Genomic DNA, 27777 nt, shown 5'->3' on the forward strand with positions numbered 1-27777 from the left:
AGAGACCATCCCGCCTCAGCCTCCCAAAGTGCTGGAATTACAGGGCTGAGCCACCACGGCAGGCCCACCTCCGGTTCTGAGGTTACTGGCGTGTAAAGCACCCAACTCAGGGTTCCAACAAGAATTAAGGTTAATTTATCGTCTGCTCCCTTTTTTTTTTTTTTTTTTTGAGATAGAGTCTCACGCTGTCACCTCGGCTAGGGAGTGCAGTGGGCCTCCGCCTTCCAGGTTCAGGTGATTCTCCTGCCTCAGCCTCCCCAGTAGCTGAGACTACAGGCGGCTGCCATCATGCCCAGCTAACTTTTTGTATTTTTAGAGAGATGGGGCTTCACCATGTTGGCCAGGCTGGTCTTGAACTCCTGAGCTCAAACGATCTTCCCACCTCAGGCTCCCAAAGTGCTGGGATTACAGGCGTGAGCCACCGCGCCCAGCCATGTCTGCTCATAAAGTAATTCTTTTTAAGTGCACACCCTGCAATATTACTGTGCTACTCAAAAGCTAATTATGGGGCCAGGCTTGTTGGCTCACGCCTGTAACCGCCCCAGGACTTTGGGAGGGCGAGGCCAGTGGATCACTTGAGGTTAGGAGTTCAAGGCCAGCCTGGCCAACATGGCAAAACCCCACCTCTGCTAAACACACAAAAACCAGGCGCAGTCGTGCACGCCTGCAATCCCAGGTACTTCAGAGGCTGAGGCAGGAGAACCGCTTGAACCCGGGAAGCGAATGTTGCAGTGAGCCAAAGTCGCGCCACTGCACTCCAGCCTGGGTGACAGAGCAAAACTGTCTCAAAAAAAAAAAAAAAAAGCTAATTATGGGACTTGTAAGAAAATATTAATTTATCATGCCCCAAGGACCAAAGTGCGCTGGAAGTTCAGCCGTAGCTGTCTTTGAGTGTGGTCAGCCGCCTGGGGGCCACGGAGACCCACGAAGAAGGGGGTCCTACGTGAATGCGGGGTCCAGGTCTTGCACCAGTCTGTTCATCTCTTGAGCCTCAGTTTCCTTTCCTGCACTTCGAGCAGTTAACCCTCAGTGCCTAGCAGCCGGTTATTAATATGTTCACAACACCCTCCACCCCGGGCAGGGGTGGGAAGGGCTGTTCCGCTTTTGAAAGAGAAAAACAACTTCCACAGTCCTTCCGGCCCCACATCCTCTGAACGGGGCTGGGCGCCTCCTCTGGGGCGTAACCAGCTTGGCCGCGCCCCCGACAGACCCCGCCTCCAGCCCGCCGTCAAGGGCCCGCCCCCCGGGCCGCGGCGCTTCACGTCCAGCGGGGGCGCTAGAGCGCGGGGGACCGGGCGGGGCGGGCCCGGGAGGCCCGGAGGCGGGGCCGCGGGCCGGGGGCGGACTGGGGCGGGCGGAAGGAGAGCCAGGCCGGAAGGAGGCTGCCGGAGGGCGGGAGGCAGGAGCGGGCCCGGAGCTGCTGGGCTGGAGCGGCGGCGCCGCCATGTCCGATAGCGAGAAGCTCAACCTTGACTCGATCATCGGGCGCCTGCTAGAAGGTTGGTCGGGGCGGGAGAGGCCTGCGTCCGCCGCGCCCTGGCCCCCTGCCGGGCCCGGAAGTGGCGCGCGGGCGGGCCCCCAGGGCCAGCTTAGACTGGGCGGGGACGGGCCGCGAGGTTCGGTGGCCGCAGCCGCCCCCCCGCGGACGCGCCTGAGAGGTCCGGGGCCCGCTCCGACGCGCGGAGCAGCCCCCTCTCCCGGGCCGGGGGCGCACGGGTTGCCTGGGTTCTTGAGGCGAGGGAGAAACCCGGGAAGCGCGGTCCAGGAAGGGGTCCTGCGCTGTGAGGTTTTTGGGTGGCAGTCCCCTGCGCACGACAGTCGCCTCCCGAGGCGCTGAGGGTAGTTGGGGGCTTCCCTTGGGAGGCTTGAGGCCGAGGTCCCGGGAGGCTCAGCAGCAACAGCTGCCTGTGGGTAAGGAGCGGCCGAGGAGGCCTAGGCGCCCCCGGAGGTATCCATAGGGCCACCTGTGTCGCCCACCCTCCTCCTGTCAGGGTCCAGGGTCTTGACACCCCATTGCGCCCCCAGTGCAGGGCTCGCGGCCTGGCAAGAATGTACAGCTGACAGAGAACGAGATCCGCGGTCTGTGCCTGAAATCCCGGGAGATTTTCCTGAGCCAGCCCATTCTTCTGGAGCTGGAGGCACCCCTCAAGATCTGCGGTGAGCCCCCGACCCAGGTCCCCTTGCCTTCCTAAAAGTGGCACTGGCCCCCACAGAGTTCCTGGAGTCCTCCTCCCTTGAGCCCAGTCCTGGCCCTGGGTTCAGGTCTAGACCCTGCATGTAGCTTACCCGGTTCCCTGGGTCACAGGTGATATACACGGCCAATACTACGACCTTCTGCGACTATTTGAGTATGGCGGTTTCCCTCCGGAGAGCAACTACCTCTTTCTGGGGGACTATGTGGACAGGGGCAAGCAGTCCTTGGAGACCATCTGCCTGCTGCTGGCCTATAAGATCAAGTACCCCGAGAACTTCTTCCTGCTCCGTGGGAACCACGAGTGCGCCAGCATCAACCGCATCTACGGTTTCTACGATGAGTGTGAGTGGTCTGAGCGTCTGGGGCTGCCCGGGTCCTGACCACACTCCTTGCCATTCAATGGGACCTTCACATTGGCCTGATATCTGACAGACACTTGCTAGACTGTGCGCTTCACAAAGGCAGGGCCCAGATCCGTTCTTGTGCCTGCCCTGCCCCTCCTGGCATGGGGTCTGGGGAATGGTTGCTGACTGAAGGACTGCCCGTATTCTAGTGCCTTCCCCCAGGGCCCTGCCTGGTGACGTTCCCCCTACACTTGGTACTAAGCATTTAGGATGTTTGCAGATGAGCTCTGCTGTCCAGAAGCTGAGATAAACCAGACCTGTACTTGGTCCGGCTCGTGGGCCGGGGCGTGCAACGAGTGCCAACCCTGAGGCTGGTCCAGATTGGAACTCAGTTTCCAGCGGACTCGGGTGCTTTAGAATTACTTCTGGCGGGAGGCTGAGGTGGGAAGATCACTTGGACCCAGAAGCGCCAAGTTACAGTGAGCTATGATCTTGCCGCTGCCCTCCAGCCTGGGTGACTGAGCAAGACCCCGTTTCTTTACTTTTTTGAGACGGAGTTTCGCTCTTGTTGCCCAGGCTGGAGTCCAGTGGTGTGATCTCAGTTCACCACAACCTCCATCTCCCGGGTTCAAGCGATTCTCCTGCCTCAGCCTCCCGAGTAGCTGGGATTATAGGCATACAACACTATGCCTGGCTAATTTTTTTGTATTTTAGTAGAGACAGGGTTTCTCCATGTTGGTCAGGCTGGTCTTGAACTTCTGACCTCAGGTGATCTGCCCGCTTAGGCCTCCCAAAGTGCTGGGATTACAGGTGTTAGCCACCATGCCCTGCCCAAATCCTGTTTGTTTAAATTACAGATTAAAATAAAAAGTAACTAGAATTGGTCCTGGAAGGCTGACAGGTGGCAGGGGTGGGGGTGGTTTGCATTGGTGCCTGGCTCTCTCCCAGCTGCGGCTGAATAGCCCAGGGACCCCGGCTGAGGGTGGAGCAGGCAGGCCCCTCACAGCCACCTCCCTCTCTGGGCAGGCAAGAGACGCTACAACATCAAACTGTGGAAAACGTTCACTGACTGCTTCAACTGCCTGCCCATCGCGGCCATAGTGGACGAAAAGATCTTTTGCTGCCACGGAGGTGAGCTCTGCTCAGTTCTCATCTGGGAAGTCACTCCTTTCAGGAAGTGTCTCCATACCCCACTGTGCTGGGCTGCACTCACTTGATGTGTGTCCTACATGGGGCAGGCTCGTCTTTCTCCCAGGAGCTCTGTGCTCCTGAGGGCAGGGACGCCTTTGTGCCTGTTGGGGAACTTGAAAAAGCTGAGGGGAAGGGGATGACTTCTGCCTGCCTAGGCACCCAGGAGACCAGTGGAGGGACCAGGAGGGTGGTGGAAAAGGTGAGGCTCACTGGCCAAGGCTTCCTGGAGGAAGGATATCCTTGTTTGAGGAAGTGACCTTCCCCCTGGCCCTCCAGGCCTCTCCCCGGACCTGCAGTCCATGGAGCAGATTCGGCGGATCATGCGGCCCACAGATGTGCCTGACCAGGGCCTGCTGTGTGACCTCCTGTGGTCTGACCCTGACAAGGACGTGCAGGGCTGGGGCGAGAACGACCGTGGCGTCTCTTTTACCTTTGGAGCCGAGGTGGTGGCCAAGTTCCTCCACAAGCACGACTTGGACCTCATCTGCCGAGCACACCAGGTGGGCTGGCGGCTCCCGTCTGTGGCGGGGGAAGGGGAGGGCCTTGCCTGCGCTTGGGACTGACTGCTCCGATCCTCACCCAGGTGGTAGAAGATGGCTATGAGTTCTTTGCCAAGCGGCAGCTGGTGACACTTTTCTCAGCTCCCAACTACTGTGGCGAGTTTGACAATGCTGGCGCCATGATGAGCGTGGACGAGACCCTCATGTGCTCCTTCCAGGTGAGTATGGGGAAGAAAGGAGCTACTAGGCCTCGTGGCTCAGCCCCATGAGCCTGAGCAACCCTGTCTCTTTTAGATCCTTAAGCCCGCCGACAAGAACAAGGGGAAGTACGGGCAGTTCAGTGGCCTGAACCCTGGAGGCCGGCCCATCACCCCACCCCGCAATTCCGCCAAAGCCAAGAAATAGCCCCTGCGCCCCGCGCCTGTGCCCCAGATGATGGATGGATTGTACAGAAATCATGCTGCCATGCTGGGGGGGGTCACCCCGGCCCCTCAGGCCCACCTGTCATGGGGAACATGGAGCCTTGGTGTATTTTTTTTTTTTTTTTTTTTTAATGAATCAATAGCAGCGTCCAATCCCCCAGGGCTGCTTCCTGTCTGCATCAGCAGTGGCTGTGAGCAGGATCCTGGGGCTGAGGCTGCAGCTCAGGGCAACGGCAGGCCAGGTCGTGGGTCTCCAGCCGTGCTTGGCCTCAGGGCTGGCAGCCGGATCCTGGGGCAACCCATCTGGTCTCTTGAATAAAGGTCAAAGCTGGATTCTCGCCATGGCCTCCGTCTCGCATCTAAGACACTGCCTGGCAGCTCTTCTGCGCAGAGCTACTTGGGAGGCTGGGCACCAGGCCCCAGCAAGGGCAACCCTAGCCACACACGCAGGTCCAAGGCTCTTAGAATTCCAAGTCAGCACCAGAGAGTATCAGGAAAGCAAGAAAAACTGTCAGCTCCACGGGGGTCCCAGATGCATGCCCAGGACTTCAGGAAGGAACAGGTCATGATTGGCAGAGAAGCTGGATCAGCAGGGGCCAGCAGCACCTGCTGTGACATTTTCCTTAGGAAGGTGAGCCTGAGGGAGACAGGTTTCCAGTCTTGGCCAGCTGGAGTATAGCCTGAGACTCAATGGGAAATAAGAGGTAGGAACGTCAGTAGTTCAGGGCCAGGTCTGGAAAGTCATGATTGGCTGGGGGTTGTGGGGAGATAACAGGGCCCAGGCCCGACTGCTGTGGGACAGCTTTACAGTGACAGCCAGCTGGGGCCTGCAAGAGGCAGTGAAACAGCTCAGCTCCAGCAAGCCCACCTTTCTGATCCCCAGGGCTGAGACCCAGCTCTTCCACTGGCTGGGGTTTCATCTAGTCCAAGGCCTCTGGGTACAGGCTTCAGGTTCTTGGTTCAGCCTTCTCCCTCACTGTCTTCAGCCAGCACAGGGCTGGGGCCCTGGGGGGAGCGTACAGGCGCCAGGATGGAGCCGAAGAACAGTGAGCGGAACTGGAAAGAGAACAAGTGAGTTCTGGAGGCTGCTCCCTTCCCCACCTCCCGCCCCTGCCTCCACCTCCAGTCCCTACCTTCTTGGGTGGGGGAGTCCCAGGCACTGTACTGGGCTCAGCCTCATCTTCCTCGGAGTGGAGGCCGGGGCTCTCGGGGGGCTGGGGACCAGGTGAAAGGGAAATGGAGGGCAGCACCCGCGAGCCCTCATTGCCTATAGTGGTTTCCATGGCGATCATGTAAGAGTCAATGTCGTCATTGGCAAAGTCGTCTGGGTGGGGTAGGCTGCAGGCAGAATCGGAGTATCAGGGAGGAAACGGGGAGCAGAGGCAGGGCCCCACCTTAGAGGGCTCCAAGGGAGCTCTGGGGCCCCCTGACCACTGAAGAGCTCTTGGTTTTATGACTTCCTGATTTGGCTGGAGAGGAGAGGATGCAGGGGTTAAGTGGTGGCTTCCTGGAGGGGGTGGGCCAGGAATCTCTGATCAGAATTCAGGTAGGGGCCTGAGGAAGGCATCCTGGGGGCTCCTTTAGCTCAGCTAGGGGAGAGGAGCAGCAAGTCCTGTGAACTGGGCCACATGGGGCCCAAGTCCCCGCCTTCCCAGGGGACAGGAGCTGGAGAGCACAGCAGCCCGGGGACAGGCTGGGCTGGGGGCCAGCCCCAGCTTCCTGTGCTGAAAGTGCACTGGGCCATCCTCCCCAGCCCACCTGCTCTTCCAGCCACCTGCTTCCCCCAGCCCAGGCAGCTCCTGCCTCCCAGCAGCCCTTTCCCTCCTTGGCCTGGGAGGAGGCTCAGAGGGGAGGCCTCAGCCAGAGAAGGAAGCCGGCAGGGCCTTGGGGACGCTTCCATGGGTGGGAGGAGTCTCTGAGTACAGCTGACCAAGAAGGCTGAGTCTGCAGGGCTGGCAGCTGCGAGCGCTGTAGGGGTAGGGGCTGGGGCCTGAGGGAGAGAGAGGAGGAACAGGAGGGAAGCGGGAGAGAGAACACATGGCGGGGAGCTGCAGAAGCTAGGAACTGCGTCTCAGGCTGGAGAGCACACGCGTGGGGAGAGGAGGAGTGGGGGGAGGTGCCCTCACCTGTGAGTCTGGAGCTGAGGCACTGGCTGGTGACGCTCTGGGGAGCCCAGGTCCTGGGAGTGCGAGTCGGTGTCTGAGAGTGTGGCCAAGACAAAGTGGCCATCCAGCAAAGAGTCCTTGATGGTGAAGATGGCAGGCCTGGGCAGGGGACGGGGGTCCCAAGCTAGGTCATCCCATTCAGCTCCTGGCATCCCAGAGCCCTTCCCTGTCCCAAGGCTGGGAATTACCTGCCTGGAGCATCAAAATGAATGCTAAGATTCAAGTTTGCTGACTCTGCAAAGCTCAGGAGCCCCTGGGAGGAAAGAGGTAGCAGGTGAGGCCCCGGGCTGGGCTGAGCTGGGCAGGCAGGACAGGACCGGCGAGTGCGTAGGGGGAACCTCACCCGGAACTCCTTGAGGCAGAAAGTAATGGCCACCCCTTCCTGGGCCTGCAGCTGCTGGAAATCCTCCTCTCCGAGGCACATCTCAGTCACCATGGCTTTGGCAGTGCTGTCTGTTGGGGAAGAATAGGAGGAACCTGGGCCCCACCCCTCTCCCACCTGCCGCTCTGCTCTGTCCCAGGTCCCGTCCAGCCCCCTCACCTGCCTCCTCCTCATGGTAGCTGCGCAGGATGACCCTGCGGCCACGGCCAATGCCCAGCGTCACTTCAGCCAGCGCAGGAGGGAAGGGCACAACAGCCTCCCCCAAGACCCTGTGAACAGGGCGGAGCATTACCCGCAATGCTTGGCCCTGCCCAGGGCTTCGCTCGCAGAGGACGTGAGGCGGGGGTAACACATGCACACGCATGGATGTGCGCAGGCCTAGCACACGGTGGACGAGGCCCAGATAAGGTGGCAGGAAGGGTGCCGGTTGCAGTAATTGCTCAAACCTGGCAGGTGGCACCTGACCATGCAGAGCGGGGAGAGGGCCCAGAGGCAGGACATGGCACTCATGCTGCCCTACAAACCCGGCCTTCAGGAAGAGCCCTGAAATCCTTATCCTCTAGGGATACCCATTGCTATACAGATGAGATCACATCTGGAATTTGCTTCAAGTCAAGTGGGGACGGGAGCTGCATCTGCTTTTACATATATTTGAAATTATTCATGAGACAGAGAGTGCTCGCTTCAGCAGCACATACGCTAAAACTGAAGCACGCAAAAGATTAGCGAGGCTCCTGCACAAGGATTAAAAAAAAAAAAGAGTAGCTGGGTGCAGTGGCTCATGCCTGCAATCCAAGCACTTTGGGAGGCCGAAGCAGTGGATCGAGACGAGTTTGGCCAACATGGTGAAACCTCATCTCTACTAAAAATACAAAAATTAGCCGGGCGTGGTGGTGCATACCTGTAATCCCAGCTACTGGTGAGGCTGAGGCAGGAGAATTGCTTCCACCTGGGAGGGGGAGATTGCAGTGAGCTGAGATTGCACCACTGCACTCCAGCCTGGGCGACAGAGCAAGACTCCGTCTCAAAACAAACAAAATGAGAGAAACGACTGCTCATTTTTTAAAAAAAGAGACTGGGGGCTAGGTGCGGTGGCTCACGCCTGTACTTCCAGCACTTTGTGAGGCTGAGGCGGGCAGATCAGGAGGTCAGGAGATCGAGACCATCCTGGCTAACATGGTGAAACCCCATCTACTAAAAATACAAAAAATTAGCCAGGCGTGGTGGCGGGCACCTGTAGTCCCAGCTGCTGGGGAGGCTGAGGCAGGAGAATGGCATGAACCCGGGAGGCGGAGCTTGCAGTGAGCCGAGATCCCGCCACTGCACTCCAGCCTGGTTGACAGAGCGAGACTCCGTCTCACACACACACACAAAAGGGCGCAGTGGCTCATGCCTATAATCCCAGCACTTTGGGAGGCTGAGGCGGGCAGATCACCTGAGGTCGGGAATTCAAGACCAGCCTGACCAACATGGAGAAACCCCATCTCTACTAAAAATACAAAAAATTAGCCAGGCATGGTGGCGCATGCCTACAATCCCAGCTACTTGGTAGGCTGAGGCAGGAGAATCACTTGAATCGGGAGGCGGAGGTTGTGGTGAGCCTAGATCGTGCCACTGCCTGGGCAACAAGAGCGAAACTCCATCTCAAAAAAAAAAAAAAACCCTAAATGCAGCCCAAGGAATTGGCTCCCCACTCTCACTACCCAAAAGAGCTCTGAGCAGTGCTGGCTCAAGAGAACCTGGGGAAACAGATGTCAGGACCCAAAGGGACATTCAGTCACCCTGAGAAATGAGCAGGACCTTTGGCCACTTGAATACAAGCAGTGTCTAGCGTGGGACGGGGAGAGCCCACTCCTCTCTCAACTGGTTCTTGCCAGGGACCTTTGCTTCCACTGGAGTCCCTGTTTCCCTGGCCCCAGACAGCCCCCGGTGCTCGGACTGCCCAGAACAGCTCCACCCATAGTTGATTACTCAGGCAGCCCTCCTGAACCACAACCTCCCCTTCAGCCTCCTGCCCTGGCCTTGGGGACTCCTCGATCCTGGGCAATCAGGAAAAGAGGCTGCCCTTGAGTGGGGAACACCTCTGGAAGGATGCCCAGGCCGGAGAAGGGGTCTGAGCCTCGGAGCCACAGGTTAAGGGGAAGACCTTCAAAGTTACTCAAGCCAGACGAGAGATTTGGTGGCAGGCCAGAAATCTGCTCCCTACAGGAGGAACTGGAATGGGTCTGAGCAGCCAGAAAGTCAAGTCAGACCTTTGGGATGGAGAACGAAGGCTCCTAACAGTGAGGAGAATGGAGCAAGGAGGCGCCTGCCCCTCCTCCATGCCACTGTCTGCCTTTAAAGAGCCAGGTAAGGACCTGAGCACATAGCGGGCCATGGGATGTCTTGGACGTTCACAGAAACTGTAGGGAAAAAGAAGGACGTACCTTCTTAAATCAACCCTTGAGGCCCCAAAGAAGGAAGAGAGAGACCTGGAGCTGAGCTGAGGGCAGGGGTGTGCTCACCGTGCTGGGGCGCGGAGCATGTGGGGGCACGAGGCTGGGTCGAAGACGGCCTGCAGGGACTCACAGTCCTGGAAGGACAGGTTGTGAGTCTTCCGCACCCCTGGATGGGCGATAGGGTCTCAGTGGGCCTCACCGACCTCCCTGCCGAGGCACCCCTTGGCTGGCCGGCTGCCCACTCACCGAACTTGCACTGCAGCTGGACCACCAGGCGGCTGCTCCGGCCGTTCAGGGAGATGCAGCATTTTTCCACCGTCTTCTCCAGCATCGCCAGTGAGCGGAAGACAGACAGGAAGGACTAAATGGGATAAGACACCTCAGCCTAGCACCGCATCTCTGCGACAAGCTCTCCTGTCCCATGCAGGCCCACACCAATCATGGGCCCAGCATGTAACTCTGGGAAAAGGGCTCCCACATCACATGGGACACTGGCATCCTTCTAGGCCTCATTCACGCTCTTCCTTATGCTTGCAATGCCTTGAAAGACCTGCTTACCTTTCTCTTTTTTTTTTGTCTCTGAGACGGAGTCTCGCTCTGTCACCCAGGCTGGAGTGCAGTGGTGTGATCTTGGCTCACTGCAACCTCCGCCTCCCGGGTTCAAGCAATTCTCCTGCCTCAGCCTCCCGAGTAACTGGGATTATAGGCGCCCACCACCACACCCGGCTAATTTTTGTATTTTTAGTAGAGACGGGGTTTCACCATGTTGGCCAGGCTAGTCTCGAACTCCTGACCTCGTGATCCGCCCGCCTCGGCCTCCCAAAGTGCTAGGATTACAGGTGTGAGCCACCGCGCGCGGCCAAAAGACCTGCTTACCTTTCTTGAAGAACTTGGGCGTCACCACCCTCTCAGGTCCCCGCTGTGATGCTTTTACCAAGGCCCTCCCTGTGTTTTGCATGGATTGGGCTTGCACGTGTCTCTCTCCCCACTTAGCATCTACTGAGTACCCCAGGGCAGAGGTACAGCTGGTGGAGATTCCTGGGGTGGGGCAGTGCCACTGCTGAGGGAAGGGCCTCACCTTCATCAGGATCTTACAGCGCAGCAGGTCCTGACCAGGGGTGGCTGCCTGGTAGTGCTGGAAGAAGAGCGGAGCAAAGAGAAAGCAGGCATAGGCAGAGCGGGAGGAGTTCACCGTCCGGAGGGAGAGCTGGGCCACGAAGAGCAGGGAGAGGGACGTGGTCAGGGGGCAGCCACAGACCCAGAAGACCCTCTGGCTGCTTCTGCTCACACACTTGCCCTATCGTCCCCCCGCTCCGCCACCACCTGCTGAAACCCTCCTTCCCCATGAAGCCTTCAGAGTCGGCCTCGGCGCTGCTGCCGCTGAGGAGCGGTCGCACACCCAGGCCTTCCCCGAGTTTCTCTAAGGGCACGTTAAACCCCGGGAGCTTGCAGGAAGGCAGCTTTCTTTCTTCTTCTTCTTTTTTTTTTTTTTTTTTGAGACGGAGTCTCCCTCTGTCGCCCAGGCTGGAGTGCAGTGGCCGGGTCTCAGCTCACCGCAAGCTCCCCCTCCCGGGTTTACGCCATTCTCCTGCCTCAGCCTCCCGAGTAGCTGGGACCACAGGCGCCCGCCACCTCGCCGGGCTAGTTTTTTTTTTTTTTTTTTTAGTTAGTAGAGACGGGGTTTCACCAGGTTAGCCAGGATGGTCTCGATCTCCTGACCTTGTGATCCGCCCGTCTCGGCCTCCCAAAGTGCTGGGATTACAGGCTTGAGCCACCGCGCCCGGCCCGGCAGCTTTCAATTCACACACCGGCCTAGGAAGATGACAGGCGCTAGGCTAAGAAACTGAAACTCTGCCGACAAATCTGCCAGTGGTCACCCCGCCTAGTGGGGGCGAGACTCGAGTCCGGGTTACCCGCTCCCGGCTGGAGTCCCACCCGCCCCCACACCCCAGCCCCTCACCCCGTCCTCCAAGGGTTCCAGGTAGAGCTCGTCCCCGATGCGGGACAGGGAGTGGACGGCCTTGCCGAGCACTGCGGGGAGGAGAGCGGAAGGGGGTTAGGCTGGCGGCTCCGCGGCTCCTGCACCGCCGCTGCCAGGCCGACCCGCACTCACCCTTCACGTTGCCGCCCGTGACCAGGCACTTCATGCTGCCCCAGCACCCAGCCAGCTGCCAGCACTACCCCACTCTCCGCGACCTCCGAGCCCGGGATCCTTCCCGCGCACCTCCCCTGCCAGCCCCGCCCCCGCCTCCCCATTGGTCCACACGTAGGCGCCTCCGTCACGTGAGAAAAACGTTCACAGGCTCCGCCGTCACGTGACGACACACGTTGCCCCAGGTGTCACGTGACCGGGGAGGCCCGCGGCGCCCGTCAGCTGCTTCTGGCTCTCCCGGCACGCCTCGGCCTTCCGCGCCCTTGGCGATCGGGGCGTCCCGCCGGCCGCGCATCGGATCGCGAAGGGCAGAGAGGACGCAGCTCTGGGGCGCGAGGTTCCTGTGCAGTGGACCGAGCGCTGGACTCGGAGTCATAGTGTGGGTGCGAGCTCTCTGGGGTCACCCACTGAGTAGAGTTCCCGGGCGTCTGTCGGGGGACACAGGGTGCAAGCAAGACCATCGCACCGACCCTGGGCCGGAGACTCGAACCCCAGCAGCAATCCCCAACTCTAGAAAGAGGTCAAAGCGGCGTGCTTGCAGCAGCTGGGAGCGGGAGGTGGCTGCTCCTTCTGGCTTCCAGGATCCTTGAAGGAAAAACGGCAACTTCTCCAGGCAGAAAGGGGTAGAACGGTGCTCCTGGCAGAGGGAGGAACAAGAGTAAATGCTCAGTGGTGTGGGCTCCGCCCCCTGGAGAGGGGAGTAGGTCTGTGAGTCTCAGGGGCCGCCAGATGATGAGGGGCACCGCTGGGACGCTCTAGAAATGTTTTACGAGGGTGGATCGTGGTTATGTGCCTTTTTTTTTTTCCTAAGACATATTCTTGCTCTGTCACCCAGGCTGGAGTGCAGTGGCGCGAACACGGCTCACTGCCGCCTGGAACTCCTGAGCTCAAGGGATCCTCCCACCTCAGTCTCTTGAGTATCTGGGACCACAGGCACACCCACCACGCCCGGCTTTTTTGTTTGTTTGTTTGTTTTGTTTTTCGTAGAGACGGAGTCTTGCCATGTTGCTCAGGCCCATCTCAACTCTAGGGTTCAAGATATCTTTCCGCCTTGGCCTCTCAAAGTGGCGTGAGCCATGCACCCGGCCTGGTTTTTTGTTTGTTTGTTTTGTCTTTTTTTGTGTGTGGAGGGTTTTTTTGTTGGTTTTGAGATAGAGTCGCGTTCTGTTGCCCAGGCTGGAGTACAGTGGCACGATCACGCCTCCCAGGTTCAAGCGATTCTCTTGCCTCAGCCTCCCAAGTAGCTGGGATTACAGGCGCCTGCCACAAGGCCTAGCTAATTTTTGTACTTTTAGTAGAGACCGGTTTCGCCATGTTGGCCAGGCTAGTCTTGAACTCCTGACCTCAAGTGATCTAAGGTCAGGAGTTTGGCCTCCCAAAGTGCTGGGATTACAGGCATGGGCCACCACACCCAGCCCGGGCCTGTGTTTTTAAAAGACCTCAGACTGGCCAGGTGTGGTGGCTTATGCCTGTAATCCCACCACTTTGAGAGGCTGAGGCGGGTGGATCACCAGGTCAAGAGATCCAGACCATTCTGGCCAGCATCGTGAAATCCCCTCTCTACTAAAAGTACAAAAATTAGCCGGGCGTGTTGGCGAGCGTCTGTAGTCCCAGCTACTCTGGAGGCTGAGGCAGGAGAATTGCTTGAACCCGGGAGGTGGAGGTTGCAGTAAGCCGAGATCGTGCCACTGCACTCCAGCCTGGCGACAGAGCGAGACTCCATCTCAAAACAAAAACAAAAACAAAAAACAGACTGTGTGCCAGGTGGGGATGCATCAGCTGGAAGGTCTTCCCCTTCTCCTGGGCCTCCAGGTCCAGGTGAGTAAAATGTAAGGGAGTCCTAGAGAAACTCACTGACCCCTACTCTCCCCACAGTACGAAGGCTCTGGTGGTTCTTTGAAGGGCCCAGGGCATCCCTGTGTTCCCGTAGGCCTGCCTGTGCCTTGCTCCTCAGATCCTGTGGTAGTGAAGATATATTTGTCTCTGTGCCCCTTGCTCTTCAGACCCACTTTCAAATGAGTTGAATTGATACATAATAACTGTACACATAGAGAGAGTACAGCTGACATTTGGATACATGCATACACTTTGTTTCTCCCTCTCCTTCCGCTCCCCTGGTCTCCAGCCCTGGCCCTTTCCCTGCAGTCCTGGGGGAGGAGGTTACTCTTTCCTTCCCCTTCCGGGGGATCCATAGAAATAGTGCCCCCGTCCCGGGGCATCCGGCTCAGTATGCTGGGAGTCATCCTTGACCTCATGCTCGCCCTCACCCCTACACAATCTTTCAGTTAAGTCCTGACCACTCTGCCTCCCGAACAGGTGGTAACTTAACAGGTGGCAGCTTTGCCCTCCTCTTCCATCTCCGGGGCCTAGGCCACCATCCTCTCACCTGGAGGACTGTAACAGCTCTCAGTGGTGTCCTGCCTCCACCCTGCCCCCTCCAGGCCACTCTCCATACAGCAGCAAAGTGACCCTCCTAAGATGTCCATTGTGTCATGCCTCTCCCTGTTTGCACACTCCAAGTGGTCGCCATAAAATCCAGACTCTGCCCTGAACCTGCAGGAGCCGTCCTCACCCATTTCTGCACCTGTTGGCTCCCCTTGATCACCTGCACAGCCATGCCAACCGTGTGGGCTCCCTGAACCCCCGTCCTCTTCCACCTGGGGATCTTAGCACATCCTTAGCTGTCCCCACCACTTGGCATCATCTTACCCCTTCTAATGTGGTGGTGCTTCTCTTCCTCAGGGCTCAGTGAGGTCTTTTCTGCCCCCACCAGCACCCCAGTACGCTCTAGCTAGGCCCTGTTTTAGCCACAGCACTTATCACATTATTTCATACGTGTGTTTTCCTATTTAACATGTGTCCTCCTCACTAGTGTGTCTGCCTTACAAGGGCAGGAACCATGTCTGGTTTTGTTTTGTTTTGTTTTTCCTGAAGACAGAGTCTCGCTCTGTCGCCCAGGCTGGAGTGCAGTGGCGTGATCTCGGCTCACTGTAATCTCCGCCTCTGGGGTTCAAGCAATTACTGTGCCTCAGCCTCCCAAGTACCTGGGAATACAGGCGTGCGCCACCACGCCTGGCTAATTTTTGTATTTTTATTAGAGATGGGGTTTAGCCATGTTGGCCAGTCTGGTCTCAAACTCCTGACCTTAACTGATCTGCCCGTCTCAGCCTTCCAAAGTGCTGGGATTACAGGCGTGAGCCACCACACCCGGCCTTGGCTTTGTTTTGTTTTGTTCTGTTTTGTTTTGTTTGTTAAGATGGGGTCTTCTTTGTCACCCAGGCTGGAGTGCAGTAGCACGATCATGGTTCACAGCAGCCTCAACTTCCCAGGCTCAAGCGATCCTTCCACCTCAACCTCCCGAGTAGCTAGGGCTACCAGTGCGTACCACTACAGCCAGCTAATTTTTTAAAAAATATTTTTGTTAGAGACAAGGTCTCCTTCTGTTGCCCAGGCTGGTCTTGAACTCCTGGGCTCAGGCAGTCCTCCTTCTTTAGCCTCCCAAAGTGCTGGGATTACAGGCGTGCGCCACCATGCCCAGCATCCATATCTGTTTTGTTTGTTGCTGTATGTACCTCACACAGGGTCTGGCACTCAGTAAATGAATAAATAGATGTTACATTTTAAAATGTGTAAACCAGCTGGGTGCGGCAGCACATACCTTTAATCCCAGCACTTTGGGAGGTGGAGGCGGGTGGATCACTTGAGCCTAGGAGGTAGAGGTTTCAGTGAGCCGAGATAGCGCCACTGCACTGCAGCCTGGGTAAGAGAGCCAGACCCTTTCTCAAAAAAAAAAAAAAAAAAAGGGCTGAGCTCCGTGACCCCCCCCCTTTATACCGCCTGGGCTGGTAGATCACCTGAGACCAGGAGTTCAAGACCAGCCTGGCTGACATGGTGAAACCCCATCTCTACTAATAACACAAAAATTAGCCAGGCATGGTGGCACGTGCCTGTAATCCCAGCTACTCAGGAGGCTGAGGCAGGAGAATCACTAGAACCCGGGAGGTGGAGTTTGCAGTGAGCCAAGATCACACCACTGCACTCCAGCCTGGGTGACAGAGTGAGGCTGCGTCTCAAAAAATGAATGAGTGAATATCTGTAAACCATTCCTGTTGACAAAGGGCATGGAAAAATAAATAAACAAACAAATAAATTAGCATGAGCCAAATGCAGCTGAGCTGTCTCTAAGTCACTCTTAGCACAGTGCTGAAACACTCAACTTCCAGCACTCCACCCACAGTCCCATCTCTCCCTGCTTGACAGTTGTCCCCATGTTCTCAGCCTCATCCTGCTCTCTGGACCCCTCCCCCACCACTTGTAAACCAGCACAGCCTTCCCACCGCTGCCTGGTACTCATTACCTGAGCAGCCGCCTGGAACAAGGGCAGACGCCGAAGCTCCCTGAAGGCAAGGAAACGGGAGGCTGTGAATCTTCACACAATCCTGTTTCTGCCCCTGACACCTATAGAGTTATGGAGTCCTATGGCCTTGAGGACCCTAGGCAGAAGAGAAGGGAGACATATGCTTTTTTTCATACGTTTCACATCTGTCTTCACTGGTGTATCCGCCTCACAAGGGCCGGAACCATGTCGGCCCTTTATATCAGCCAGGGGCCGGTGTGAGCCACTGCCCCCGGTCGACATACACTCTTTCGACTCGTATTGAGCATTTTTCAGTTACCCTCCCACTCCCTTGCCAAAAGTCAGAACTCATTGGAACTTTCTGAAGGGCTTAGAACAGAAAGAAGGCTAGAGTGGGAAGTCGGGTCCTGCTGTGTGATTTGTGCAAATCCCTCCCTGTCTCGGCTGCTTCCTCATCTGTATGATGTGTTGGTGGGGGTTGGGGAGAGTAGGAGGTACTCACTGAGGTCCCTTCCAACTTTGACATGCTGTGATCCTGAAGGGGCCCCGTGACTCCCCTATGCCTCTCATCCACCCCAACTTGGGGGAGAAGCTATAATTGGCTGTCCCACCTCCCCCGACGCTCTGGCCCCTGGGCTGTGGGGCTGGAAGGTAGCTTTCCAATCTGAGGCCACGAATCCCTTCCAGGCCTGCATTTGGCATATCCAGTAACCCACTTCAGGTGCAGAAGAGGGGGCACACAGGGGGATAAGGAGCTGGGAGCAACCAGGAACCAGGAACCCTGTGTGTGGGTGAGAGATAGGTATGAGGACCTGGGGTCTGTGCTCAAAGTCAGGGACCTGGATGCAGCTTCAGCCCTACTCAGATGGCGTCAGGCCCTTGTCTGAGCCTCAGTTTTTTCCTGAATAAAATGAGGGCCATTCAATGAGATGCTCTCTCAGGACCTTTCTCTTTCTCTCTCTCTTTCCTTCTCTCTCTCTTTCCTTCTCTCTCTCTTTCCTTCCTTCTTTCTTTCTTTCTTTTTCTCTTTCTTTCTTTCTTTCCTTCCTTCCTTCCTTCCTTCCTTCCTTCCTTCCTTCCTTTCTCTCTCTCTCTCTTTTTTTCTTTCCTTTCTTTTCTTTTCCTTTCTTTTCTTTCTTTTTTTTTTTTGCGACAGGGCCTTATTCTGTCACCCGGGGTGGAGTGCAGTGGCATGATCCTGGCTCACTGCAGCCCTGCAGCCTCAACCTCCTGGGCTCAGTGATCCTCCTACCTCAGCCTCCCGAGTAGCTGGGACTACAGGTGTATGCCACCATGCCCAGCTAATTTTTTAGTCAGAATTCTTTCAAACCCCAAATTTTTAGTTGGGCATGCTGGCTCATACCTGTAATCTCAGCATTTTGGGAGGCTGAGGAGGGAGGATTGCTTGAACCCAGGAGTTAGAGATGAGCCTGGGCAACATAGTGAGACCCTGTCTCTATAATGAAGAAAATAAAATAATTTTTAAAAACACCAATTTTTGGTCTTTGGCATACCCCATTAGAGGTGGCCTCCTATAAGCAGTTGGGCATGTAAGTGTGTGCGAATGTGTGGGGGCAGATATGGAATGGAAGCTTGAGACCCTGGTGCTCACTCATTCATTCACTCAACATATATTCATTCAACACATCCTGGATGCACTTTTTTAACTATGGGAAAGAGAGTACAGGACAAAAATGCTGGCCGGATGCGGTGGCTCACACCTATAATCCCAGCACTTTTGGGACACCAATGTGGGCAGATCGCTTGAGTCCAGGAGTTCAAGACCAGCCTAGGCAACATGGTTTCTACCAAAAATACAAAAATTAGCCAGGCACGGTGGCACATGCCTGCAGTCCTAGCTATTCAGGAGGCTGAGGTGGGAGGATCCCTTGAACCTGGGAGGCAGGGGTTGCAGTGAGCTGCGATCATACCACTGCACTCCAGCCTGGGCACAGAGTAAAACCCTATAGTATGCAAGAAGGTGGTGGGTGTTACGGAAAAAAAGAAAACCCAGAGAGGGAGAAAGGAGTGTCGGGGAAGAAGGGCTTTGATTCTAACTAGCATGGACAGGTTGGCCTCACTGACAAGTCGCCATTTGAACAAAGACCTGCAGGAGGCAAGGGAGTGAACAGTGCACACGTCCGGGAAGGAGCACTGTGGTAGAGGGAAGGGTCAGTGCCAAGGGTCTGAGCAGAAGTATGGGTGGTTGGAGGAGCTGCACCTTCTGCAGAGTCCAGTCTCCTGAGCTGGGGAGGGCTGGGGTCTAGTGGGGGAAGACTGAGATTAGCCAAAGAATCATCAAAGTAAATATGAAATCACACCTTTGAGAAGGATCAGGAATGACGATGATGTGGGCTGTGTGAATATGTCCCTGGGAAGACCTGGTCAGGGGCATGAGGGAGAGCTTCCTGGAGGAAGAAACAGTCTGAGAGGGGTAAGGTTAGAGCATGGGTTGGCCAGGAAAGCACAGTTACTGAGGAGCCATTGGTGGGGCTCATTTGCCAGGCACTGCTCTGTCCCACCAGGGATGCCCAATGCAGCCCTCCTTATGGACACAGGAGCACAGACGGGATTACTCATGGCTGGCGTTTTGCCACATCGGGGTAACTAAAATCAGAAGGGGCAGAGGAATTTAGGGTTTGGGAGTTTACTCTGGCTTGTCTTCATCTCATCATGCACACACAGGGACTGGCATTTGTATGGTTACTGGGGGGTAACCAGGCAGGCAAGGCAGCTCTGAGCTGTGGGGACACTGAGCTGGCAGGGCACCTGCCCTGCTTGTAATGAGTTTGTGGCATTCCAAGTGCTGCCAGCCCCCCAGTCAAGCTCTGCCCCTGCCTTTCTTGTTCCCTGGCATTTCTCCCAGAAATCAGAATGATGTTTGGCACACAGCAGTGGTGTAATAAGTCTGTGATGAATGGCTGAAGATTACGGAATTCAGAGAGGTTTCAGGACTTGAACCCATGATTGTCTGTTGAGGCTAAGAATGCAGCTGTAGATGCCAGCCTGAGTAGGTCTGAATCCAGCCTAGCCGCAGTCTCCATCACTTAAAAACAAGTTGTGCAAACATGGCCAAGTTGCTTATGTTCTCCAAGCCTGTTTCCACCTCAAAGGGGTGTTGTGAGGAGTAACTTAATGTTTATGTAGCTCTTAGAATCTGCTGTTAGCACTGCTGTGACTATGATTGCTACATCCTGCCCCTCCAGCTCGGGTCATCCTCACAGTATCCTTGGGCCAGGACTGGAGACAAAACAAACCATCAGCTTGGACAAAGCCAGGGTGAATCTACACAAGGAACCCAGGAGGAAAGTCTCCCAAGGAAATCTTACAGAGAAAAGGCCTGGTGTCCAGAAACTGGAAAACATTCAGAAAACTCTTGGCTGGGCATGGTGGCTCACACCTGTAGTCCCAGCACTTTGGGAGGCCAAGGTAGGTGGATCACTTGAGGTCAGGAGTTGAAGAACAGCCTGGCCAACATGGCAAAACCCTGTCTCTACTAAAAAAAATACAAAAATCAGCTGGGCGTGGTGGCACACACCTGTAATTCCAGCTACTCAGGAGGCTGAAGCAGGAGAATCACTTTAACCCAGGAGATGGAGGCTGCAGTGAGCCGAGACCCCACCACTGCACTCCCCAGCCTGGGCAACAGGGCAAGATTCCATCTAAAAAAAAAAAGAGACTCTTGGTTATGATCAGAAGAGTCAGCCCCATTGGGAAGAGGCTCTGGAGAGAGGCTGCTGGTGCGCTGCTGCCTCCAGCAGCACCAAGTTCTGGCCCCATGATTCTGGGCCCTCTGGTGCCTCTGCCTCGAGAGGAGAATGTGAGCCCTTGCCTTCCTCCCAAGCTGCTAGAGCCTGGCATGAGATAATGGATGTGCCCACACTGCCAGGCACTGTGCACAGATGAGGGACCAGGTCTTTTGAGTCTGCAGGGCTGGAGGTGGAGGGGAGATGGCATGAATTTTTTTAAACCCACAGTGAGGATGGGAAGGGAGAAGTTCAGGCTTGTTCACCAAAACCTGGCACACGGGGATTACAGGCCCCCTTGGAGCGCAAGTGAGGTAAGTTTAGGACAAATCAAAGGCAGTGTGCTTCAGCCAGCAGGGGAGGACACTGATGGAACTCATTACCCCAAGATGTCGTCTCAGCTGGAAATAGAAACAGCTTCACAAAAGATTTAGATACATCCATGGATGATGGCTCCATTCATGGGTTAGAAGGGGAAGGAGGCTGTTTGAAGCCTGTCCCCAGGGCAGGCATCAGGGAGATGGCTTGGTCTCCCTAGGACCCCCCTTTGCACTCCTGTTGGGGGCAGGCTTCTGGCAACATGGACCCCAAGAGGCAATGTGGAGTCCCATAAGTTAGAGCCTAGCCTGTGTCCCTGGCCTTTTCCTCAACCTCTCCAACACTCAGAATCCACTGTTTGGGAGAGAAAAGGCGCCACCAGCTTCAGGGAAAGCATCCTGGCTGGGCTGTCCCCGAAGAGACCAGCAGAGGGAGACAGACACCATGTCCAGTCCCAGCTCCAGGAACAGAGACCTTGATGATCCGCCTTGGGCAGGCCTCTGTGGAGGCCGTTTTGTGCTCATGTTTGGAGGGTGGGACAGAAGGGGACCGAGAGGGCATCCTCCTGGGCTGAGACAGGCCTATTACAGGGGAGATAGGGGCAGGGAGGAGATTTTTGGGAACTAGGGGCAAGGTGGGGAGGGAGCTACTAATTAAGAACCGGGTACTCCAGAGCCAGGCTGCCTGCCTGTGTACCTCGGACAAGTTATATAACCCTGTGCCTCAGTTTACCCATGGTAAAATGGCAACTACAACAGCACCGGCCTCAGGAGGGCCATGTGAGATTGCGTGCCATATTCAAATGCTTCACTGCAGAGACAGGGAATTGGGAAGAGCTCAGTAAACGGGAGTGAGAGCCTATACCGTGGGGAGATCAGAGGTCTCTCCCATCTCCTTAGAGCTCTGCAGCTTGCAAAGCCCTTTTGCTTTATTATCTCATCTGGGCCTCACTGAACCCTGGAGGTCTGGTGAGGCTAAGAGGCTCACTTTTTTTTTTTTTTTTTTTTTTTTTTTTTTTTTTGTGGAGACAGGGTCTCAGTCACCCAGGCTGGAGTGCAGTGGCTCAATAGCTCACTGCAGCCTTGAACTCCTGGGCTCAAGTAATCCTCTCACCTCAGCCTCCCGAGTAGATAGGACTACAGGTGTGTGCCACCATGCCTGGCTAATTTTTTGGGGAAGTCTGGGGGGATCTTGCTATGTTGCCCAGGCAGGTCACTTATAAGTGGTAGATCTGGGCTTTCTGATACTAAAGAATCCAGGGATCTTTCTCAAGTTCCCTGCTGAGCTGGAGGCTGGAGGAGGCCTGCTCCAGGTGCCCTTGTCTGCACTGAGCCTCCTGGCAGGCCGCCCGAATCTCTAGTTGGTATTGAAGTTATCTTGCCCTCTTTCCCACCAGCTCCTGAGTCCCTGACAGGCAGGCTGTTTCTCTGTAGGTCCACACTGTTCAGCAAGGCATATTATGGCAGGGGCTTCCAAAAGCTTTTGGGAGGTGACAGGATTCCATGGGTCTGAATGCCAGCTCCTCCCCAGCTCCTGTCCTGGTTCCAGGCCAGGTGTGGCCCCCCTCTTTTTGCCGCTCAAATTCTCCCTGCCACATCTCCAAAGTCTCCCCTAACGTCTCCCTCTTCTGACCTCTCCTTTCTCTGCATTATAGCCCTTTGTATATCTCCTTAAGTTCCTGTTTCATTTTGAAATTTTGCAACAGCCAAAGGCTGAAACGGAAATATGTACAGAGTGCTCTGTTAAGGACCATAAGGTGGGCCTCAGAAAGATGGCGGGGGTGCTAGAAAGCGAGGTGAGCTCAAATTAGCCGGGCGTGATGGCAGGTGCCTATATCCCAGCTACTCGGGAGGCTGAGGCGGGAGAATAGCTTGAACCTGGGAGGGGGAAGTTGCATTGAACCGAGATCACGCCACTGGACTCCAGCCTGGGTGACAGAGAAAGACTCTGTCTCAAAAAAAAAAAAAAAAAAAAGTGGGGGTTGAGCTCTTCATAGACCTAAACCAGCCATGTCTTCTAGACGCCCTGAAAGTCTAGTACAGGGCTGGGTCATGGCTGGTTGGTTTCTCTCATGCCTTCAGAGCTGACTGTGCCCTGAGATTCCAGCCTCCCCACTTCTAGCCCTCTTCAACCCACTGAAGTCCTACAAGAATCTCTCAGGAACGCCGGGCGCGGTGGCTCAAGCCTGTAATCCCAGCACTTTGGGAGGCCGAGACGGGTGGATCACGAGGTCAGGAGATCGAGACCATCCTGGTTAACACGGTGAAACCCCGTCTCTACTAAAAAATACAAAAAAAACTAGCCAGGCGAGGTGGTGGGCACCTGTAGTTCCAGCTACTCGGGAGGCTGAGGCAGGAGAATGGCGTAAACCCAGGAGGCGGAGCTTGCAGTGAGCTGAGATCTGGCCACTGCACCCCAGCCTGGGCGACAGAGCCAGACTCCGTCTCAAAAAAAAAAAAAAAAAAAAAAAAGAATCTCTCAGGAACAAAAGAGGAGAGAGATGAGACGGGTCCCTAGAGAGCACGTATAACACAAAGTGGAGAGCAGCAAGGGCCCTGGAGAGTGAAGTCTGGTGGGGAGCAGAGCTGGGGTGATAGTGACAGGCTTCAGGAAGAAGGCAGAAGAACAGAGGGTCTACATGAGTAACCATGGGGAGTTTGCCAGGGGCAGCTGCATTCTGGATAGAGAGGACACCGTTAGCAAAGACAGAGGGATACGGTATGAGGGGCAGGTAACAAGATTCTTTAACATTATTGGCTGGGCAAGGTGACTCACACCTGTAATGCCAGCACTTCGGGAGGCTGAGGCAGACAGATTGCTTGAGATCAGGAGTTTGAGACCAGCCTGAGCTACATGACAAAACCCGATTTCTACAAGGAAATACAAAAACATTGGCCAGGAGTGGTGGCTCATGCCTGTAATCCCAGCACTTTGGGAGGCTGAGGCAGGCAGATCACTTGAGGTCGGAAGTTCGAGACCAGCCTGGCCAGCATGATGAAACCCCGTCTCTATCAAAAATACAAAAATTAGCAGGCGCCTATAATCCCAGCTACTCAGGAAGGTGAGGCAGGAGAATCACTTGAACCTGGGAGGTGGAGGTTGCAGTGAGCCGAGATCGCACCACTGCCCTCCAGCCTGGGTAACAGAGCAAGACTCTGTCTCAAAAAAAAAAAGAGAGAAATACAAAAAATTAGCCATGCATGGTGACATCCATCTGTAGCTACTCAGGAGGCTGAGGTGGGAGGATCGCTTGAGCCTCGGAAGTCAAGGCTGTAGTGAGCCATGATTATGCCCCTGCACTCCAGCCTGGACTGTCTCAAAAATAAATAAATAAATAAATAAATAAATAAATAAATAAATAAATAAATAAATCATTGATTGCTTCTAAGCGCCAGCAATTTGACCTATATTCACTCAGTTGTCCCTTATTCAGTTTTACATGGAGAAAACAGAGGTGTGGCGGGTTAGAGACTTGGTGGGGGTCGCACACTGGTGGAGGCAGAGCAGGCACTGTCCCAGTGGTACCGGAACGGCAGGCCTGTGAGATGGGACTTCCCTCACTGGGATGGCCCCAGGGAAGGTGGTGTCCATCGTTTGACCCCGGGGAGCTCAGACAGTCTGGAGAAAGCTGGGAGAAGCCTGACGGAGGGGAGGACGGCGGGGTAGGAGGGAGAGGAGAGTTTGGGAGGAGCCGGCATGACTCAGCAGGGCAGGATAAAGATCTTCCAGCCCAGGGAGAGGCAACCCCACTCCTCTGCCAGGGGAGACGGAGTCACAGAGCCCGCGGCACGGGCTGGCCAGGGCAATGGAACATCCTGGGAGAACGGCGGGGAAAGCTCCTGGCGGGCGAGGGAGGAGTGGAGCACCTGGGGGTATCCCTTCTGCCCTGCCCTCCACACACCCATCACCCAGACACCCTGGCAGATCAGGAGGCAGAGCCCAGCTAGGGCAGGAGAGGGACAGGCAGAAGGCCCTGTTCCTCTCAGCTTCTCTCTGGCTTCCCCGGGAAGCAGGGGGTGTTGGGGGGAGTCCTTTGGGAAGCCTGAGGTGGGTCAGGTGTGGGTGGGGACCCAGGGCAGGGTAGGGCCATTGCTGAGGTCAGAAGAGGCCCTCTGCCTCCGGGTTTCCGCTGACATCACAGCCAGCTTAGGGTGAGGCAGGGCCAGGGAAAGTGTGTGCATACACACACACACACACACACACACACACACACACACACACACACACCCTGCCTTTCCTTCCCCCTCCTGCCCTTGAGGCCCCAGTGGTGCCTGCACACGCACACTGGAGGGTGTGCACACGAGGCAGTGGAAAGGAGGGCCTCCTGGGGACGCCGAATCCCAGGGGATGTCCCGGGTGGGGCCTCTGAACCTACCTAGGGCTCACTTTGCCCTCAGGAAGCAAAGTGTAGCCCTTGCTCCTGTTCTGCTGTGGCGGTGGGGCGGGGGCGGGGGTGAACATCTAACTCCCAGTTTAATGCTCATTCCGGGATTCCCAACTCCCTGCTAATGGAATCCAGAGTTCTAGCTGAGCCCTCTGGTGTGGGAAGGTGATGCAAAGTGCCTGGCTCAGCTGCACATTGCCAGTTCATGTAAGGGGTCGGTGGTGGGGAGGAAACCCAGGTCTCCCTGTGCTCCAGGCCAGGATTCTCCAGGGACTGGATGACTCTCTATACCCCAAGCAACATCCAAGTGACCTGAAGAGACCAGCTGTGCCAGGCTAGATGTCTCATAGCCAGGGGCACTTAGCCAAGTCCTGCTATTGCTGAAGTCTGTTCCCAGAGCCCAGACTCCTCTTTTCAAGATGTGCCTCTGGCCCCCTTCCTCAGGCTGGCACCTGCATGGTGGAGTTAAAAGAGCAGGTTGCTGAAGTTGGATAGCACTGGGTTCCAGTCCTGGTTCTACCACTTCCAGGCTTGTGTGACCTCAGACAAGTGACTTTGTCTCATGAAGCCTCAGGTTCCTCATGTATAAATAGGGAAATGATAGCTCCTGTCTCGGAGTTACTGCAAAGATGAAATAAATTAGGCCAGACACCGTGGCTCACACCTGTAATCGCTGCACTTTGGGAGGCCGAGGTGGAGGCCGAGGATCATGAGGTCAGGAGATGGAGACCATCCTGGCTAACACGGTGAAACCCCGTCTCTACTAAAAATACAAAAAAAAAAAAATTAGCCGGGAGTGGTGGTGGGCGCCTGTAGTTCCAGCTACTCGGGAGGCTGAGGCAGGAGAATGGCACGAACCCGGGAGGTGGAGCTTGCAGTGAGCCAAGATCGCGCCACTGCACTCCAGCCTGGGCGACAGAGTGAGACTCCATCTCAAAAAAAAAAAAAAAAAAAAAAAAATGAAAGAAATAAAATAGCCCACGCAAAGCGTTAGCACTGTGCCTGATGTGGGGAACAGCTGCGTGCACGTAAACTATTGTTAGTATTTCAGCAAAGTAAACGTTAGTGAGAAATGCCAGCATCCCAGTAGGCTGGAGGAGTCGCTGTAGTAGGCATCTGCCTCTCCTCCCAACACCCAGGTCAGCCTCCGCCCCTCCAGCCCACCCCCTAGGGCTCCTCTCTATGTCCCCAGCACCAAAACTTAGGGAATGTTTGGTGAACAAATGAATGAATGAGTGTCCCTACTCACCTCTGTGGGTTTCTCCAACACAACTGTCAAGAGGGGACCAGCTAGAGACTCCCCTAGCTCAGGAGCCCAGACACTCCCTGGGCGAGGGTCCCATCAGTGCTAATTGTGCAGCTGTGTGCAACATGGTGTTTTTGGGTACCTGGAGAGCCTTCCTTAGGGATGTCACCATGTGGAGAGGAAGGGTGGGACCCTAGCCAGTCCCTGAGACTACACTGACTCACCCTCACCCCTTGGAAGGCAGCTCAGTCATCACCTGGTGCCAGCTCTGGCCCCCAGCCAGCCACACTTCTTGAGGGCCTGACCTGACACCCCCCTGTGGATGGTGAGGCCTAGAATCTAAAAGGCCAGAGAAGGCAGCAAGCCAGTGGCCCCTCATCAGCTCACAGACTACTCCCACCATCCTGTGGAGAGGAGGGCAGAGGTGGTCAGACCCCATCACACAGAGAGGTGACAGGCTTGTCCCAAGGTCACACTGGCCAATTGGAATGGAGGTTTCCTGACGTCCAGAGCAGCTCTGTGCCCGCTGTAGGGAACCCTGGGCTGTACCTGGTGCTACCTTGGCACTTTGCCTGTGGTTGCCACTGCCCTTCTAGCTCAGTCCATCCACATTTCTGCCCCAAAGCTCTACCTCCTCCAGGAAGCTCTCCTCCCACCATCCTCCTTGGCCCTAAGTGTACCCACTGCCACCTATGGCTGATGTCAGACAGTTTAATGAGTGTCCCTAGACTGCGGAATTCTTTCCTTTTCTTTTGAGAGAGGGTCTTGCTCTATTGCCTCAGGCAACAAAGACCACGTGTAGTGGTCATAGCTCACTGCAGCCTCAAACTCTTGGGCTCAAGCAATCCTCCAGCCTCAGCCACCTGATTAGCTGGGACTACAGGCACGCACCACCATGTTCGGCTAATTTTTAAATTTTTGGTAGAGATGGGGGTCTCTATGTTGCCCAGGTTCATCTCAAATTCCTCAAGCAATCCTCCTGCCGGGGCCTCCCAAAGTGCTGGGATTACAGATGTAAGCCCCAACTGTGAAATTCCTAAACGCAGGGATGGGTTTTCCTTGCTCTCTCTCTGTCCGTAACAGAACCTGGCAGAGACTGAGAAAGTGCCTGCACAGTGTACCCCTGGAGCAGACGGAGCGCTTCTCTTTCCCATGCTTGTCTGGAGCTGGGGGGACTGGCGTCTCCTCTAAGCTCTGCCCTCCCACCAGCAACCCCAGATTGTCAGCACTGGAAGGGCCCCTAACAAGATTCTCTGAGAGTCACAGGGGAGCAGGAACTTTCCCGAGGTCCCCCAGCTGGAAATCAGAGGGCAGCCACCTGTCCTGCCCCATCCTACAGAAACCCTGGAGGGGCCGTTCCTGCTCTTTCCTCTCTTCCTTCTTCCCCAAACCCCAGCAGCTACCCCCATTTAGGGACTTGGCAGGATAAAGGCACAGTCTTTATTCCAGCCCCCGACCCAACCCAACTGGCAGCTCCCAGCCTGCTGCCTTTGCCCAGGCATGGCAGAGGGGCACTGGCAGCTTGGAGATGGAGCTGCTTTTCCCTTTGGCAGTGCAGAAGGTGGGGGAGGGGAAGGGAGAGGCTTGGCCCCCACTAGGTGAGGGGAGAGGGCAGGGAGGCAAGTCCAGACAAGAGGCCGAGGGAGAACACAACTTTCCCAGCTTGTGGGGTCACTACATTAAGATTCAAAGACGCCGGGCGCGGTGGCTCAAGCCTGTAATCCCAGCACTTTGGGAGGCCGAGACGGGCGGATCACGAGGTCAGGAGATCGAGACCATCCTGGCTAACACGGTGAAACCCCGTCTCTACTAAAAATACAAAAACTAGCCGGGCGAGGTGGCGGGCGCCTGTAGTCCCAGCTACTCGGGAGGCTGAGGCAGGAGAATGGCGTAAACCCGGGAGGCGGAGCTTGCAGTGAGCTGAGATCCGGCCACTGC

At 55.9% G+C, this 27777-nt stretch overlaps 2 protein-coding genes across 3 annotated transcripts in view; one reads left to right on the forward strand and one right to left on the reverse strand.

The window, feature by feature from the left end:
• Positions 1 to 1300: 1300 nt before the first annotated feature.
• On the forward strand, positions 1301 to 4990 carry PPP1CA (protein phosphatase 1 catalytic subunit alpha). Its single transcript, XM_023186143.2, has 7 exons — positions 1301 to 1499; positions 2026 to 2157; positions 2306 to 2536; positions 3565 to 3669; positions 4006 to 4229; positions 4313 to 4447; positions 4524 to 4990. The coding sequence occupies exons 1-7, from the start codon at positions 1445 to 1447 to the stop codon at positions 4632 to 4634; spliced, it is 993 nt and encodes a 330-aa protein (XP_023041911.1). The 5' UTR covers positions 1301 to 1444; the 3' UTR covers positions 4635 to 4990.
• Positions 4761 to 27777, reverse strand: part of RAD9A (RAD9 checkpoint clamp component A) — an 81092-nt gene continuing 58075 nt past the window's right edge. The window contains exons 3-14 of one of the 2 annotated variants that reach the window (XM_023186141.3): positions 16146 to 16281; positions 11750 to 12425; positions 11597 to 11667; positions 10715 to 10843; positions 9883 to 9997; positions 9703 to 9802; positions 7358 to 7467; positions 7160 to 7269; positions 7005 to 7069; positions 6778 to 6915; positions 5785 to 5989; positions 4761 to 5707 (exon numbers count right to left, since the gene is read on the reverse strand). In XM_023186141.3, the coding sequence (XP_023041909.1) occupies positions 5612 to 5707; positions 5785 to 5989; positions 6778 to 6915; positions 7005 to 7069; positions 7160 to 7269; positions 7358 to 7467; positions 9703 to 9802; positions 9883 to 9997; positions 10715 to 10843; positions 11597 to 11667; positions 11750 to 11783 (1173 nt within the window). In that variant the 5' untranslated portion in view covers positions 11784 to 12425; positions 16146 to 16281 and the 3' untranslated portion in view covers positions 4761 to 5611. Of the gene's footprint in view, positions 5708 to 5784; positions 5990 to 6777; positions 6916 to 7004; positions 7270 to 7357; positions 7468 to 9702; positions 9803 to 9882; positions 9998 to 10714; positions 10844 to 11596; positions 11668 to 11749; positions 12426 to 16145; positions 16282 to 27777 lie in introns of those variants that run through there. The other variant, XM_023186142.3, reaches the window with a different exon arrangement.

The sequence above is a fragment of the Piliocolobus tephrosceles genome, chromosome 13 (assembly GCF_002776525.5).
Source record: "Piliocolobus tephrosceles isolate RC106 chromosome 13, ASM277652v3, whole genome shotgun sequence".
Taxonomy (NCBI): domain Eukaryota; kingdom Metazoa; phylum Chordata; class Mammalia; order Primates; family Cercopithecidae; genus Piliocolobus; species Piliocolobus tephrosceles.

What these genes read in the sequence shown, in the direction of transcription:
- PPP1CA (XM_023186143.2), top strand. Translation starts at nt 1,445, where the DNA reads ATGTCCGATAGCGAGAAGCTCAACCTTGACTCGATCATCGGGCGCCTG. An exon ending in GGCACCCCTCAAGATCTGCG is followed by an intron (nt 2,158 to 2,305) that starts GTGAGCCCCCGA and finishes CCTGGGTCACAG; the next exon opens with GTGATATACACGGCCAATAC. An exon ending in GATCTTTTGCTGCCACGGAG is followed by an intron (nt 3,670 to 4,005) that starts GTGAGCTCTGCT and finishes CTGGCCCTCCAG; the next exon opens with GCCTCTCCCCGGACCTGCAG.